The following is a 17,394-nucleotide window of genomic DNA, read 5'->3' as shown; positions in this document are numbered from 1 at the left end:
TCCAGTATCAGTCAGAGCGCGCACGTGCGCGCGCGCGCACACACACACACACACACACAATAAATAAAATTTTAAAATTAACAAAAATTAATTCATATGAAGGAGATGAGGTGTGGCAGAGCATGCGCATTCCTAGGAAAGGGAGCGGCCTCTCTTTTGATGCTGGAAGCTTCATAGATCATGGCCCATGACCCTATCTTCAAAGAATCACACATGACACGGGCCTTCTTTTGCTTCCTCTAGCTATAACTTTCTCTTTCTGTCTCTCTCTCTCTCTCTCTCTTTTTGGTAGTCGTGGGGCTTAAACTCAGTGCCTGGGCACTGTTCCCGAGCTTTTTTTGCTCAAGGCCAGTACTCATTTGAGTCACAGCACCATTTCCACTTTTCTGGTGGTTAATTGGAGATAAGAGTCTCATGGAGTTTCATACCCAGGCTGCCTTCAAACCACAATCCTCAGATCTCTGCCTCCTGAGTGGCTAGGATTACAGAAGTGAGCCACCAGCAACTGGGTTATTCCTTTATTATCCCATTTCATATAGGCCAAGAAGGGAGAGAGGGACAGAGCACAGAAGAACAGGAAAAAGATGAGAAGGGAAGGGAAGGAGCAAAAGGAGGTGTACATTTTCCTTCTCCAGGCATCACCAGCCACAGAGCAGGCAATAATGAACAGTGAAGAAATGCCCACCAACACCCGGGCTAGTACCTCATGCGGGCCCACAGGGCTCTTGGGGATACCGGAAATCCACTGCTTTTGGGTTCTGGTGGCAGGGGGGAGTGGCTGCCACCCCAAGCCCCTTTGTGCGGGAGCCGCTGCCTCCCGTTCTCTCTGTGGGTGTGGGGTGGCAGGGCGCAGGTGCTGGGGCTCCCAGGCTGCTGAGGGCTGTGCTCAGGGAGGACTCCATTGCTCCTGAGTGGACAACAGAAGAGTGGATAAACAAAGTTAATATGAACAATTCCTTGTGCTAAGAAACACCAGACTGTTTTCTTACCTTTGTCCCCAAGGCCCCTCCCTGAAAGCAACCACAGTCAAGACTTTGAGCCCGTTATTTCAGACACTAACTTAAAAAAACAAAAACAAAAAACTCTCTTTTTTACAATTTTTGGAGTTTATCATTGACTTCCTACCATAGTAGACTAGGACTTAGTCCCTCTTTACTCACAAACACACACACATATACGCATGCACACACACATATATGCATGCATACTTTTTTATCTATCACCTTCAACTATTATTTCTTATACTATTTAATTCACATGGTGTTCCAGATTTTTGTTATTTTGATCATGTAAAATATTATTGATCCCATGTACTCTGATAACATTTTTCTACCAGAAATCCTCTGATAAATAATTTATAACCACCAGATAGACAAAAACAAAATTTATACGTTAGCCAGGTGCTGGTGGGCTCATGATCACTGCTTACAAGTTTGTCAGCCTCTTATTCCCAGTAAACCAGTAAAAAGCCAAAAGTGGAGGTATGACTCAGGTGGTAGAGTGTCAGTTGTGAGAGGAAATAACTAAAGGACAGTGCCCAGGCTCTGAGTTTAAGCCCCAGTACTAGAACAAAAAGCAGGGAGTGGTGGAGAGGAAGCGAAGGAAGGAGGCGGGGGAGTAACAAGAAGACAACTGTGGGGAAAAAAGAGGGCCCTCAAGATTGTCCTCTGAAAGCAAGGCTGGTGATGCCACTGTTTCCATCCGTTGAAAGAAATCAAAGGTGCTCCTCATCCAGGGCCAGGGGAGGGGCTTTGGTTCATGGGCAATTTTGCGCCAAGCTTGTGTTAAAGTGATTACTGAGATCCTTCCTTTATATGTGTTTAAGATTTACAAAATGCCAAAAGAGTGCTACATGCTTAAATTATCCTCGTGTATCACACTCCCAGACAGAAATGTGATACAAATCTAACAGCACAGTGTAGGTGATGTGATTTAAAAAACAAAAAAATTATTTTCAAAATCAAATTCTTCATTGACCAAGGCAAAATAAATCCAGGACATTATAAGGGTTAAGGATCTTAGGCCAGACACTGGTGGCTCACACCTGTAATCCTAGCTACTCATGAGGCTGAGATCTGAGGATTGAGATTCAAAGCCAGCCTGGGCAGGAAAGTCCATGAAACTCTTATCTCCAATGAACCACTAGAAAACTGGAAGTGGCACTGTGGCTCAAGTGGAAGAGTGTTTGCCTTGAGCACATAGAGCTCAGGGACAACACCCAGGCCCTGAGTTCAAAACCTACAACTGACAGAAGAGAAAGAAAGAAAGAGAGAGAGAGAGAAGAAGGAAGGAAGGAAGGAAGGGGAGAAAGAAAGAAAGGAAGGGGAGAAAGAAAGAAACAAAGAAAGAAAGGAAGAAAGAAAGGGGGGAGAAGGGAAGGAGGGAGGGAGGGAGTGGAAGGAAGGAAGGAAGGAAAAACAGATCTGAGCCAGATGTGACTCAATACCAATAACCATAGTTATTTATAAGACTGAGATCTGAGAATATCAGTTCAAAGCCAGCCTGGGAAGACAAATCTGAGAGACCCTTCTCTCCAATTAACCTGCAAACATTCAGAAGTGGAGCTGTGGCTCAAGTGGTAGGGCACCAGCCTTGAGAGGAAAAAGCTAATGAAGCAAGAAGGCCCTGAGCTCAAGCTCTAGTACTATCACACAGGAAAAAAGTCTGCATATAAAATTGGTAGTAATTATGAATTTAATAGGAGAGAAGCATTAGCGGTGTGTGCTTCAATTTTTAATATGCCTTATTCTTACCAACTGTAATCCACAGACTAAATGAACATTCCTTACCCTTTTAAATGTAAATGGGCAACTGAGTGTTGTTGTTGTTTGTTGTCAGCTGTGGGGCTTGAACTCAGGGCCTGGGCACTGCCTCTGAGTTCTTTTGTTCAAGATTAGCACTCTATCACTTTGAGCTACAGCTCCACTTCCAGTTTTCTAGTGGTTAACTGGAGATAAGAGTCCCACAGACTTTCCTATTCAGGCTGGCTTTGAATGTGATCCTCAGGTCTCAGCCTCCTGAGTAGCTAGGATTATAGGTGTGAGCCATCAGTGTCCCGCTATAAGCTTGTTTTATCTTGAAAATAATGTACTACGTATTCAGGTATGATTTAGACAGGCTTCTTATAGAACTCCAATAAGGCACTTCCTAAAACTTTTATGTAACATCATGGGCAAGCACATAGGTTCTAAGTGAGCGGTGTTACTTGATGGATGATGTTCCATTGAACTCAGAGATTCAGGCAAGCTGTTAATAAATACAATCAATTCTGTGTGAATTAAGATATTCTCAGTAGCAGGCAACTAAAACGCACTGGCAGTATACATTTTCAGTTAAGATACTTTTTTATTTCCCAATCTGCAGCTCCTTAACTTTACAGTCCTAACAAAACTTCATAAAATGTAAGGAGTCCAAACAGATATAATACATTTATCTTAATGAAATAGGTCCTGTTATATTACAATCTAAGGTGAGATTATATTTTGTTTCTATTTCTATTTATTTTCAATGGAAGTTCAGAAGCTAGCATTTTAAGGAATTCTCTACTAGACAGCACTTGATATCAAAAGTGTAAAATGCAGCCAGGGGCACTGGTGGTTCATACCTTTAATCCTAGCTACTCAGGAGGCTGAGATCTGAAAGATCATGGTTCAAAGCCAGCCTGAGCAGGCAAATCCAAGAGAGTCTTATCTCCAATTACTCAGCAATAAGCCAGAAGTGGAGATGTGGCTCCAGCAGTAGAGCACCAACTTTGAGCAAAAAAAGCCAAGCCAGGGCATGAGGCCCTGAGTTCCAGTCCTAGTACCAGCACCAAAAAAATGTACAAAATGACTTACACCGTGTCTTCCTTGTAGGAGGGAGAGAAGAGGTCATAAACCAAGCATACTCCAAACACTGTGATGCCTGTCTCTTTAACCAGCATAGCGCAGGTCCCCAGGAGCAGACTGAGCAGCAAGAAGATGGGAGAACCGGTGGGAGGAAACCTTTCCCCAGCACAGCACTGACCCAGACTTCTGGAAAACACAGTAGTACATTCTTTTAACCTAAGAAATGTGGGCCACAAAGACATCTTACCTTTTACAGATAAGATTTAGTAACAATGTTGCTGTCCCCTAGGCAATTAAGCAGCTCAGCAAAGCTTTCTTCAAGGCATTCATCATATAATTAGTTAAAATTGCTACGGTAGAGCTGGATGCTTACAACTATACTCTTAGCTACTCAGCAAGCTGAGATCTGAGGATCATGGTTCAAAGCCAGCTCAGGAAGCAAAGTCTGTGATACTCTTATATCTAATTAGTCACCAAAAAGTCAGAAATTGAGGGCTGGGAAGGTGGCTCAGTGGTAGAGCACTTGCCTTGCATGCATGAGGCCCTGGGTTCGATTCCTCAGCACCACATAAGCAAAAAGAAAAAAGCCGGAAGTGGCGCTGTGGCTCAAGTGGTAGAGCGCTAGCCTTGAGCTGGGAAAGCACCCAGGCCCAGAGTTCAGGCCCCAAGACCAGACCCCAAAAAAAAAAAAAAAAGTCAGAAATTGGAACTGCGGCTCAGTTGGTAGAGCACCAGCCTTGAGAGTGAAGCGGGTGAAGGAGGCAGCTACGGGACAGCACTCAGTCCTTGAATTCAAGCCCTAGTACCTAAATAAGTAAACACTGCTAAGTTGGAAAAACATACTAAATTTGGTACTTAAATTATAGTACATGCAAATTGTTCCAAAATCTAGTATGTTAAACAATAAATCTATATAAAGACATTAAAATGATACCTTAGAGACTTAATTCAAGAGATGGAAAGATACTTAGGTGAATACTTTTTGAGTATGTTGGCACTGGAGCTTGAATTCAGGGCCTGGATGCTTTCCCTTAGATTTTTGCTCAAGGCAGGCACTCTACCACTTGAGCCACACCTCCACTTCTGTCTACTTAATTGGAGATTAGAATCTCTTGATTTGTCTATCCAGACTGGCTATGAACTATGACCCTCAGATCTCAGCCTCCTGAGAAGCTAAGATTACAGGTGTGAGCCACCAGCACCTAGCTTTAAGAAAATACTTGTATGTGGGTAGTAACAGGCTTTAAGTGAATCACATATGAGCAAGCTCTAGAGCCAGATTCTCTATTTCAAATCAGAACCCCCGACCCGTGTTTAACCAAAACAAAGCAAGAAATGAGACCACAGCTTTTTATGGAGGACTGAATCAACCATTATCACATGCTGAGTATTTATTGTCATCATGATTACTTGAGCAAAGAACATTTATATGCTTCTGCATACCAAACAGTGAAGATACATATATATATGTGTATATATACATCTATATATACACATATATAGATGTATATATCGAGAAAAAAATGGATAAACTGGTTTCTTTTCTTTTGACTAATCTATATTTTTTAATTTATTTTTTCATGAACATGTATTGGGTAGTGTTTATTTGTCCTCAGTATAATTTCCAGAGGGATTTCCAAAATCTCTGTGGTGCTGTTTTCTACCCTATAAAACAGAATTGGCCCTAAGAGCTCGGTCTTCTCAGCAGGTGTCATACCCCTTGGGTCCCTAGAGCTTTGAGACAAAGGCTGATACTCTGTGCTTGTGCTATTTCCTCCTTCTTAGAATAATTGTGTCACCAAACATGCAGAACTGAACATGGATGCCATTTTCTCTGGAGTTGGTCTACTGCTTTAATTCCTTAAAGCAAGCAGGGTGTGCACAGTTAATCTGTAACCATATGGCTTTTGGTCACACCCATGTATAGGGCTAACCCCAGATATAGTAACCATGCAGGAAAGCCCAGGAAAAGGGATTGTGTGTGTGTGTGTGTGTTGGTACTGAGATTTGAACTAGGGGCCTGGGTGCTGTCCCTTAGCTTTTGTACTCAAGACTAGTGCTATACCATTTGAGCCAGCTCCACTTGTAGCTTTCTTCTGGTTAACTGTGGGAAAGAGTTTCATGGACTTTCCTGCCCAGGCTGGCTTTGAACCAGGATCCTCAGATTTCAGCCTCCTGAATAGTTGAGATTACAGGTATATGCGAACTGAGAAGTTATTTTTAACTAGGAGCAACTTCCTCTCATCTCTTGTGTATTAGTTACTTTTGTGTAGCTGAAACCAAAATGCTGCAGAGTAACTTAAAGGGAAAAGTTTTATTTTGGTCCATGGTTTCAAAGGGTTGCTTGAAGCAATGATGTTCTGCCCAAGTGAATGGGACTGAACCGATAGTTTACAATAGCATTCCTAAAACACAGTCACTGGGATTTGTAATAAGGGTCAAAATCTAATCCTTACCCAGGCATCTCTCCAGGGAGTAAGTGGCATAGTTGGCCTGCCATGCCCAGAGCCCTCTGCTCCCACTCACGTTCTTTAATCCACAACTTTAATGTCAGAACTCAGGTGAGAACTCATCATTTGCAGGATTTTAAGCACAACAGAAAAGAAATGATGAAAATCATTTCATCTTTTGATGAAATCCTTCTAAGTTGGAAAAGCACAGTTGAGAAATACTACTGTCTAACCTGTTATGTTAAACTTTAGTGAGGATAATAAAGAAAGACTAAAAGACAGGAACCAAATGAGAAGAAATTAAATGACAGACAAACCGTCCAGAATATTATACCCTCCCCTCAATAAATTCTGGCTCAAAGCAAAGATTCTAAATTCCATTTCCAGACAGACACTACAAGTAAAAGGAACTGAGAAGCAAAAGCTTAGAGTCCTCTCATTGGAGAAGTCTCCATAGCTATGGTTCCAAGAGGAGCAGGAAATAGCCAGACAGTCCCCTGATGCTCCTGAGCTCAGCACAGCATGACTGTAGTCTCAGGAGGTGGTCCCACCCTTACCTGTTGTAGGAGAGGAAGGCCAGCAGAAACAGAAGGCAGGCCAGCACATCCGCTCTGCCCACAATCCCAGCCACCTAGGAAGTCCAACACAACAGCAAAATTAAAAACCAAAAGATTACTCAACTACTGTCAAAAAATCTTATGGAAGCGTATTTGTTTTCGATGAAAGAAAGGTGTAATAAAACAGAAAGCACACTATTCTTCCAATTCCCACATATGGCCACCTCTGGTGGCCTTGGATTATTATACATACTTTAAGTGAAGCATACAAAAAAGTCGATTGAAGAAGAAAAAGAATGGAAGGGGAGAGTTTTTCATGCTTAGTTGTATTTCTAGCCTCTATTTCATGAGAGTCACTTAATATAGCATCGAAGTTTATTTACTTATTGACCTCTTCTTAAAACAAATCTTAAGCCAGGTACTGGTGGCTCACATTTGTAACCCTAACTACTCAGGAAGCTGGGATCTGAAGACCACAGCTGGAAGCCAGCCTAGACAGAAAATGGTAGATCACCAGCTTTGACTGAAAAAGATAACCTGGGTCCAAGATCAAGCCCCAATAGCAACACAGGAAAAAGAGAAGAAGAAGGAGGAGGAGGAGGAGGAAGAATAGAAGGAAGAGGAAGAGGGGGAGAAGAAGAAGAAGGAAAACGAGAAGTAGAAGCAGAAGGAGAAACAATAGGGGAAGGAGAAGCAGAAGCAGAAGGAGAAGCAAAACGAGAAGCAGGAGAAGCAGAAGAAGAAGAAGGAGGAGGAGGAGAAGAAGGAGAAGGAGAAGGAGAAGAAGGAGAAGAAGAAGGAGAAAGAGAAGGAGAAGGAGGAGAAAGAGGAGGAGGAGAAATTAAAAAACCCATATATATATATATGTTTGTAAAATGTGTTTTTTTTATTTGTAGAAAGTACATAGTTCTGTATATATAGTTTTTGTGGGTTTTTTTAGGGGGGGTTGGTTGGTTGTGGGGCTTGAACTCTGGGCCTGGGTACTGTCCCTCAGCTCTTCAGCTCAAGGCTAGTGCTGTACCGCTTGAGTGCCACTTCCGGTTTTCTGATGGTTTATTGGAGATAAAAGTCTCATGGACTTTGCTGCCCAGGCTGGCCTTGAACTATGATCCTCAGAGAGGATCCTGAGGGACAGTACCCAGGCCCAGAGTTCAAGCCCCACAACCAACCAACCCCCCACTAAAAAAACCCACAAAAACTATATATACAGAATTATGTACTTTCTACAAATAAAAAAAAAACACATTTTACAAACAAATTTATTCCTGGTGGGCAATTTCCATATTTGATGCTGTTAACCTTCATCTATATGACACATTTCAGGTTGACATCCCTAATCTAAATATCAAAAATGCTCCACGAGCTGATAATTGTTACATGAGAGTTGGCATGGCATTAGAAGAGGAAAGTCTCCATACCAGACATCATGTGCGATACATCAGTCACACTGTAAGTAGGCCAAAAATACGCATACAATTATCCTCAGTGGGGCACAGTAGCTCACACCTGTAATCCCAGATAGTTAGGAGGCTAAAATCTAAGGATCAGAGTTCAAAGGTGGCTAGGGAAGATAAATCTGAGAGAAATATCCAATCCACCACCAACAACAACAACAACAAAAAACAGAAGTAAAGGTGTAGCTCAAGTGGTAGAGTACCCACCTTGAGCAAAAAAGCCAACTGCAAGCACAGCAACCCTAGTTCAAACTCCAAAACCAGCACACACAGAAATTACCTTCAGATTCTGTGCATAGAGTGTATAGAGACATATGCATGAATTTTGTGCTTAGGCATGAGTCTCATTGATATTTCATTGTGTACATGTAAATATTTAAAATTTGAAAAATTTCAGACTCTTAGATGTTCCAGTACAAGCATTTCACATAAATGATACCCTGCCAGTTTCAAAAGCTGCTGTTAGCTGATATTTTCCCAGTCTTTTTTTTTCCAGAAAAGGTATTTATTTTTTATTTATTTATTTTACTAATGAAAGGCAGCCACAAAAAAAAACACTCAGCTTATTAATTGTATAGATTTTTCTTTTTTTAATGAGTATCCTTTTTATTGTAAAAATTCTGTACAGAGTACAGTTACATGAGCAAGGTAACGTTTCCTATAAAGCCTGAACTAGACTAGCTTGAACTTAAGGCCTTATGCTCTCATTTGGCTTTTACACTGAAGGTAGACACTATCACTTGAGCTACAGCTCCATTCCCAGCTTTTTCCTGGTTAAGTGTAGATCAGAGTCTCACAGCCTTTCCTGCCAGAGCTGGCTTTGAACCACCAACCTCAGATCTCACTCTCCTGAGTCTAAGGTCTTGGAGTCAACTTGCAATTAAGTCCCCACCCTGTGTCCATACCTGTTTACAAAGTACTATTAAGCTTCTATTTCCCTGACCCTGTACTGTTTTCCCAGTGTGATGTATAAATTCTTGCTCCAGCTGCAAGAGTCTCATTACACTCCTCAGAACTGACTCTCCCCCACATTCCCATTACACTCCTTCTCAGAACTGACTCTCCCCCAAATGCCCACGTAATATGACCCATGTGACTACCCCTTACGTTTTGTTTAAATTCCACCCACACCTGTCCACAGCTGCTGCCTCCATTCCTGCTTGGAGCAGCCTTGAACCCCTATCAGTCACTCGCCTCTCATTTCTTATACTGAGTAGCTAGGATTTACAGGCATGGCATAAGCCACTGGAACCCAAACAGAATTGTTAACATTTATTTATTTTATCTGTAAGAACAAGTTTCATTAGCATCAATCAGGACCAGGAATGCAGACTTAACGAGTCCACAGCCACAAGCCAGACAGACTAATTAGATTATAACTCATTTTTCCAATGAGGACCTGTCCCTGTTCTGGGAATGTCATCCTTAATTCCAGCTCCATGTGTCAGCACTCCTCCCCAACACCCCACTCCAATCCTCCCTTCTCTCCCTCCCTCCCTTCCTTCTTTATGTACAGGTTCTAGGGCTTGAACCCAGGGCCTGACGCTGTCCCTGAGCTTCTTTTGCTCAAGTCTAGCACTCTACCACATGAGCCACAGCTCTACATCTGGCTTCATTGGTTAAATGAGAGTAAGAGTCTTACGGACTTTCCTGCCCAGGCTGGCTTCAATCTGAGATCCTCAGATCTCAGTTTCCTGCATAGCTACAATTCCAGGCATGAACCACTGGCACCTGGCTGTTCCTACTTTCAATTAAACGTAAATACATTCCTTCAAACCAGTAAAGTCTCTCTGATGATCAAATTTGAGTTTCCAGGGGAGAATTATAATAATTTCTCCTATTTTGTCAATTACTCTGCTTTTTCTGATGATTCAGAATTCAGAAAACTATTAATGTCCAAAGAAATGCTTCAAACTGAGATCCTCAGATCTCAGCCTACTGAGGAGCAGGATATTAAGTGTGAGCCACCAGCGCCAGGCTTAATGCTTTGTCTTGTAGCATATCACGTGTCTGTACTTTGGCTCTTGTATGGGCTGCAAAGCAGCTATGGGAGCAGCCCCTTATCCATCCCTGTGTTCACCTGGTACCTCCTAGAAGGTCCCACACCAAGCACACTGTCATTAGCCACTTGTGAATTATGTAACTAACAACCATACCAACAGGTTCAGACACACATCAGTGTATTTAAACTGAAGCCCATTCTCCAGATTTAAATTCTCCACCCATCTGGGGCTAACTTCTAAACCCATTTTTGTTCTTAACTAAGGAAGAAAAAGGTTCCAGTAACTCCTTCCCCCACCCCACCAGTGTCTTTTGTGTGTGTTTTAACAATTTATACAACATCATCTATAATGCACATCTCTTTTTAATTCTCTACCTCTACTTCAGAAACCTGAACTGAAATCTATGAATTAAACAGCAGTCCCTCTCTCTTTTACTTTGTAGTGTAAATTATTAGGAAGGTCAAAATCCTTTGTGTCTACCTTATATATCTCTCTTGTAAATGTAAATATCTTCTCTAAATAAATACCAGCTCTCTGAATTCTTTGCCTCTTTCATTGTACTTCTATGGATTGTTTGGTTTTGTTTTTTGATTAGAACAAAAGGCTTTTGAACCCCTTTTCAAGAGATTTGTTAATAGAATTTGCCTCTTTTCTTCGAATGTAACTCAAGCGTTACCAGCTCATTATCACACTGTCTAAAGCTGCCTGCCTTTCTTCCCTGCCACTCCTAAATTCACACTGTTATTGTACCCTGTGCCAGTGGCTCACACTTAGAACACCAGCTTCTCAAGAGGCTGAGATCTGAGGATCCAGGTTCGAAGCCAGCCTGGGAAGAACAGTCCATAAGACCCTTATCTATAATAAGCCAGCAAAAAGCTGGACATGGAGGTGTGACTCAAGTGATAGAGTGCCAACCTTGAGTGAAAAAACTAAAGAACAGCATTCAGGTCTCGAGTTCAAGTACTAGTACTGGCACACATACAAAAAAAAAACAAAAACAAAAACAAAAAACTGTTACTGTCCTATCATTTTGGTCTTTTCTGTGATCAATCTCAAGTACATATTTTCAACTATATTTTTAAAACTGTCAGAAAAGTCATGTTGTCTCTGGCAATAGATTAGAGCTTGCCAGTGGCCTAATGCCACATGGTCAGTATGGTTAAAATGGCAATCTGTGACTAATACCTTCAATTTGTCACTGCACTTTTAAATAGTTGAAAACAAGTAACTGCTCATACACTGTAAATGCCAGCATCTGAAAATAAACCCATCTTGTTGTTTTAAATGTACATAGTGAAAATCGAAATACCTACCGTAGCAACTCCATGCTCCTCATCTTACATCTGTACAAGCAAGACCTTATTTCAATAGCCAACACCAGCAGGACACAGGTGGCTCACGCCTGTAATCCAAGCTACTCAGGAAGTTGAGATCTAAAGATGAAGATTCCATACCAGCCCAGGCAGCAAAGTCTGTGAGACTTATCCCTAATTAACCAGCTAAAACTGAGAAACAGAGGCATGGCTCAAGTGGTAGAGCACCAGCCTTGAGCTAAAAAACCATGGAAGAGCAAGAAGCCCTGAGTTCAAATCCCAATACGCACGTGCATGCATGCACACATGCGCAGACAGACAGACAGGCAGACAGACAGGCAGAAACACACACACACACAGCCGACATTATAGCCTCTAGTCTCCTTGAACTCATCCTTCCATTGTGTATTCCCCTTAGTATTTGTTCTTAATGTATTACAGTTATGTTGAAATGTGTTTTTGTTGGGTTTTTTTTAGTTTAGTTTTGTTTTTTTTGCCTATTCTGGGGCTTGAACTCTGGGTCTGGGCTCTGTCCCTACGTTTTTGTGCTCAAGACTAGCACTCTTACCACTTTAGCCACAGCTCCACTTCTGGCTTTTTGTGGTTAACTGGGTATAAGAGTCTCATCGACTTTTTCTGCCAGGGCTGGATTACAACTGCAATCCTCAGATCTCAGCTTCCTGAGCAGCAAGGATTACAGGTAGGAGCCACTGATGTCCTGCAAAACGTGTTTATCATCTTTTCTTCTTGAAATAAAGAATGTGTGTTTGCACATGTTGTGTCTGAGGATGTTAGACAAGTTCCCAAGGCTGAGCTTTATACATAATCTCTAATTGTTTCTTACATTTCCTGTGACCCTCAATTCCCTATTCCAATTACTATTCTTCTTAATTGGAATTATTAATTGGATTAAGACATCATAATAAAAGTTATAAGTGATTGTTAAAGATAAAAATTTAATCTTAATATTATGAGGGTAGCTGATTTCATTTCAACCCATTCAGTTACTGGTGGATGATTCTTACATGTTTTAGAATAACAGGGTCATTGCAGGTGACCCTAGAAGTCATCGTGAGGAATGACTAGGAAACGAGGTCATTTCTAGTTTCATCTTCACATGAATAGATGTCTCTGTTCTAGGCCAATAATTTAATTCTCTGAACTCCAAACCATCAGCAATAATCTCACAGTAATCTATTGTCTCATGTAAGTTTTTATAATCCACCAATTGACAAACCAACCAGTTCCTCCTTAATTTGCTCCTAAGAATTTAGATACATCCATTATTAGAAGTACCTATCCAAAGAGCCATTAACTTAAATAGTTTTGCAGAAACATAGCAAATAAGAAAAACAAAAACAAAAAAAAGGCCTTAGCAAGACCTATGGAGCAGCTCATACCTGTAATCCTATTCAGGAGGCTGAGACCTAAGGGCCAAACTTCAAAGCCAATTGTAGCAGACAAAACTGAGACTCTTGTCTCCAATTAGCCAGCAAAAAAGATGGAAGTGGAGGTATGGCTCAAGTGGTAGAGTGCCAGCCTTAAGCAGAAAAGTTAACAGAGTAAGAGTGTGAGGCCCTGAGTTTAAGCTGCAGTACTTGCAGAAAAACAAAACAAAAAAATGTCAGCAGCCAGGCTCCAGTGGCTCACACCTGTTATCACAGCTACTCAGGAGGCTGAGAGGGCTGGGAAGGTGGCTCAGTGGTAGAGCACTTACCTTGCATGCATGAGGCTCTGGGTTCCATTCCTCAGCACCACATAGCAGAAAACAAAATCCAGAAGTGGCACTGTGGCTCAAGTGATAGAGCGCTACCCTTGAGCTGAATAGCTGAGGGACAGTGCCCAGGCCCAGAGTTCAGGCCCTATGACCGGACCCCCCACCCCAAAAAAAGGAGGCTGAGATCTGAGGATTACAGTTCAAAACCAACCCGAGCAGAAAAGCCCCATGAGATTCTTATCTCCAATTAACCACTAAAAAACTGGAAATGGCTCTATGGCTCAAAGAAAGAGCTCAAAAGAGCTCAGTGATAGCACCCAGGCCCTAAATTCAAGCTCTGCAACATACAGCAATGGGAAGCTGTGACCACTGATTACTGCCTGTAATGGCATCAATGTGCCTCTTCAATAGTGCATTCCAGAATGCAAGAAAACCAATGTGAACACTCAAAAGGTGCAGATGATGTAATCCTAGCTACTTAGGAGGCCAAGATCTGAGGATCATGGTTCTAAGCCAGTCAGGAAAGTCCATGAGACTCATATATCTGATAAACTACCAAAAGCAACTAGAAGTAGAATGTGGCTCAAATAGTAGAGTGCTAGCCTTGAAGAAAAGAAGCTCAGGGAGAGAGCCCAGGCCCAGGGGTCAAGGCCCAGGACTGGCCCACACAAAGTAAATAAATAAACCAAGGTGACAGGCAGAAAGATTTATACATGAACACTTGAGCAGAGCTTTGAGCTCAGTATGAAAGGGGAAAGAGGAGTCAGCTGATCTGAACAAACACATCTTCTGGCCACGATGATCCACTCACCGCCTCTGTGTGAATGGGATGCACAGCGAAGAGCAGCGCCGTGAGGAAAGCAAGGCCACGCTTCCTGAAGACCATCTTCTCACAGGTGTGCATCAGCACCAGCGTCACGAGGCAGTGGAACACCACGTTCACTGCGTGGAAGTAGAAAGGGTCCATGCCAGTCAAAAATACATTCAGCCTGGGATAAGGAAAAACGAAAAATAGAAACACCTATCTTAGCAAACACACCACCTAAGCAATAGGAGAGCACTGTTTAAGGTATTCAAACTGGAGGCCAGTGGCTCACGCCTACAATCCTAGCCACTCAGAAGGCTGAGATCTGAGGATCATGGTTCAAAGCCATTCCAGGCAGACAAATATCCGAGAGTCTCTTATCTCCAATTAACCAGCAAAAAGTCAGACGTGGAGCTAAGTCTCAAGTAGTAGAACACCAACTTTGAGTAAAAGAAGTCAAATAAGAGTGCAATGCCCTGAGTTCAAGCTCAAATACCGGCAAAAGGTAAACATATAAACAAACAAAAGAAGCTATTATTTTTACAGGATTCCCAACACAGGATCCTCTTATGAATTTGCCTGGGTGCCATATTTTCCCTGTCTGTGAATTATCTGAGAACAATGTCAATCAATAGGCAATTTATTACACTAGCATTACTTCACTGAGGCAGAAAGGATTTGAGCCTGTCCTTCCCTATCCATTGCTTCTAGCACTCTTGTTTTTATGGAAGTTTCTCTGGCAAATCTCAGCAACTTACAGTGCTGGGATGAGAGCCACAGCCTCTGGGAATAAACTGATACCAGGAGACCATGGTTGTGGTCACTGGGCAGAAGCATGCTCAGCTAGGCATGGTGCCACGGAACCTTGATTCAGTTTCTGGAAGCGTTGTCTGATTATCACCCACAGGGGAGCTCAGCATCACACAGGATTCACAGCTTCAGCTGAACTGCAAGGACCAGCAGAGCCACCATGCTTCCGTCTATACAACATGTTCTAAAACAAATGCCCACATATTTCTTAATTCAATTGTTAAGACTCACTAAGAAACTAAAAGAAAACCAAAGGGAAAAAGGAAATCGGTTGTTGAACATCATTTAAAAAATATCATGGCCGACACTGGTGGCTCATGCCTGTAATTCTAGCTGAGATCTGAGGATCACAGTTTAAAGCCAGCCCACGCAGTAAAATCCATGAGACTTTTTTTTGGGGGGGGAGGGGACAGGTCTGGTCGTGGGGTCTGAACTCGGCCTGGGCACTGTCCCTCAGCTCTTCAGCTCAAGGCTAGCGCTCCACCACTTGAGCCACAGTGCCACTTCCGGCTTTTTTTTCTTTTGCTTATGTGGTGCTGAGGAATCGAACCCAGGGCCTCATGCATACAAGGCAAGCGCTCTACCACTGAGCCACCTTCCCAGCCCTCCATGAGACTCTTATTTCCAAATAACCACCAGAAAACCAGAAGGAGAGCTATGGCTCAAAGTGGTAGAGTGCTACCCTTGAGCAAAGGAGTTGAGAGACAGCACCCAGGCCCTGAGTTCAAGCCCCACAACCAACCAAAATACTTAATAATAATGATGATTATCTTGATCGTGATGATCAAGATACTGGTTGCTCATGCTTGTAATCCTAACTCCTCAGGAGGCTGAGATCTTACAATCATGATTCAGAGTCAGCCCAAGCAGGAAAGGCAATAAGAAGCATATCACCAATTAGATAGCACAAACAACAACACCAACCAAAAAAAAACAAGTGGAGCTATAGCTCAAGTGGTAAAGCACCAGCTTTTGGGGGCAGGGGGAACAGCAAAAGCTCAAGGCCCTAAGTTCAAGCTCCATTACAGGCACAAAATAATAATTACTACTATTAGTAATAGTAGTATTTTATGAAAGAGAAATGCAGATCAGACACAGCTGAAAGTTGTGTTTAATTTAGTAACAGGATGTAATGTCCCCAAGCTGAGCTTGTGAGTTACAGAAACAAACACCCAGATACAAGACACAATTCTTTGGGGAGCGCATGCATATTCTAAGTGGTGTTGTTTGTAGCTGTCTAGATTCCAATCCATCTTACCAAAACAACACCACTCAGTCTTTGTTCTCCTGCCCTCAATCAACTTCTCTTACAGAACCAATTTGTCTTTGCCAAAATACCCACAAACTATGCCAGGCACCAGTAGCTCAACACCTATAACTCCAGATACTCAAAAGGCTAAGACTTGAGAATTGAGGTTTAAAACTAGCCAGGGCAGGAAAGTCCATGATACTCTTATCTCCAATTAAACAATAAAAAAGCTGGAAGTAGAGGTGTGGCTCAAGTGGCAGAGCACCAGCCTTAAGCAAAAAAGCTAAGAGACACACAGATCTGAGTTCAAGCCTTAATACTAGCACATATACACATGCACTTACACACATACACATACTACTCACAAATATAAATGCCAAATTCCATGACTCATGCACAACTATAACCTTACAGAAGTTTCAACATCTCAAGCTTTATTTGGGCACTTGACTCCAAATACCATAATTACTAATTAACTCTGCTTTCACTCCCTCTGAAGCAGTCACAGCACAAAACTAGACCTAATAAAATGCATTGTGTGGGAGGAGACCCCAAGGCACAGCTACCAGGCTCACGCCAGCAGTGTGCATACAGATCCACAGCCCCAGTCCTTAATAACCCACACAAGGAAGAGAAACAGGCAGAGAACTAGGGGACCAGCTGGGTCCCTCCTTATAATGAAGAACTGAATTACATTCCTGTACAGGAGAACCCACAAGGAGTGAGACAGTTCCTGGAAGCTGGGAAGCTACAAGAAGGGCAAGTCTTGGGTGCTGTCCTCCGAACCTTGGACACAATTCCTAAGGGTCCATCTATGTGTAAGGCTGACTACACACAGCTTTCCACTTCATCAGGCTGTGAGCTCTAGACCAGCTAAGCCAGTCATTTGAAATTCACGCCCATTAACAGTGATGATAAGCAAGATGGCCTCTCACATGCAGTGAGCAGCTGTCCAAGCTGAAGGTCTCCAACTGCCAACACACATGAAGAGTTTTTCAAAGCACATACCCTCTGAGAGAAAATTCCTCTCCTAGTTATCTGCCCTGAAGAAATAATTAACACATATTCGAAGATCTCTCTCTCTCTCTCTCTCTCTCTCTCTCTCTCTCTCACACACACACACACACACACACACACACAAATAATGCATGCTACCAGGTGTAGTGACATATACTTGCAATACTAGCTACTCCTGAGATAGAAGCAAAG

General features: G+C 42.4%; 1 protein-coding gene across 1 annotated transcript in view; it reads right to left on the bottom strand.

The window, feature by feature from the left end:
- The window catches only part of Tmtc1 (transmembrane and tetratricopeptide repeat containing 1), a 140,380-nt gene that overhangs the window by 110,921 nt on the left and 12,065 nt on the right, over window positions 1-17,394 (bottom strand). Inside the window, exons 2-5 of the mRNA XM_013033416.1 lie at window positions 14,133-14,310; window positions 6,835-6,908; window positions 3,837-4,013; window positions 704-907 (exon numbers count right to left, since the gene is read on the bottom strand). Coding sequence (XP_012888870.1) covers window positions 704-907; window positions 3,837-4,013; window positions 6,835-6,908; window positions 14,133-14,310 — 633 coding nt within the window. The remainder of the gene's footprint in view (window positions 1-703; window positions 908-3,836; window positions 4,014-6,834; window positions 6,909-14,132; window positions 14,311-17,394) is intronic.

The sequence above is a fragment of the Dipodomys ordii genome, unplaced genomic scaffold (assembly GCF_000151885.1).
Source record: "Dipodomys ordii isolate 6190 unplaced genomic scaffold, Dord_2.0 Scaffold167, whole genome shotgun sequence".
NCBI lineage: Eukaryota > Metazoa > Chordata > Mammalia > Rodentia > Heteromyidae > Dipodomys > Dipodomys ordii.
The sequence above is the reverse complement of the archived record's forward strand: the minus strand, read 5'-3'. Positions and strand labels throughout refer to the sequence as shown.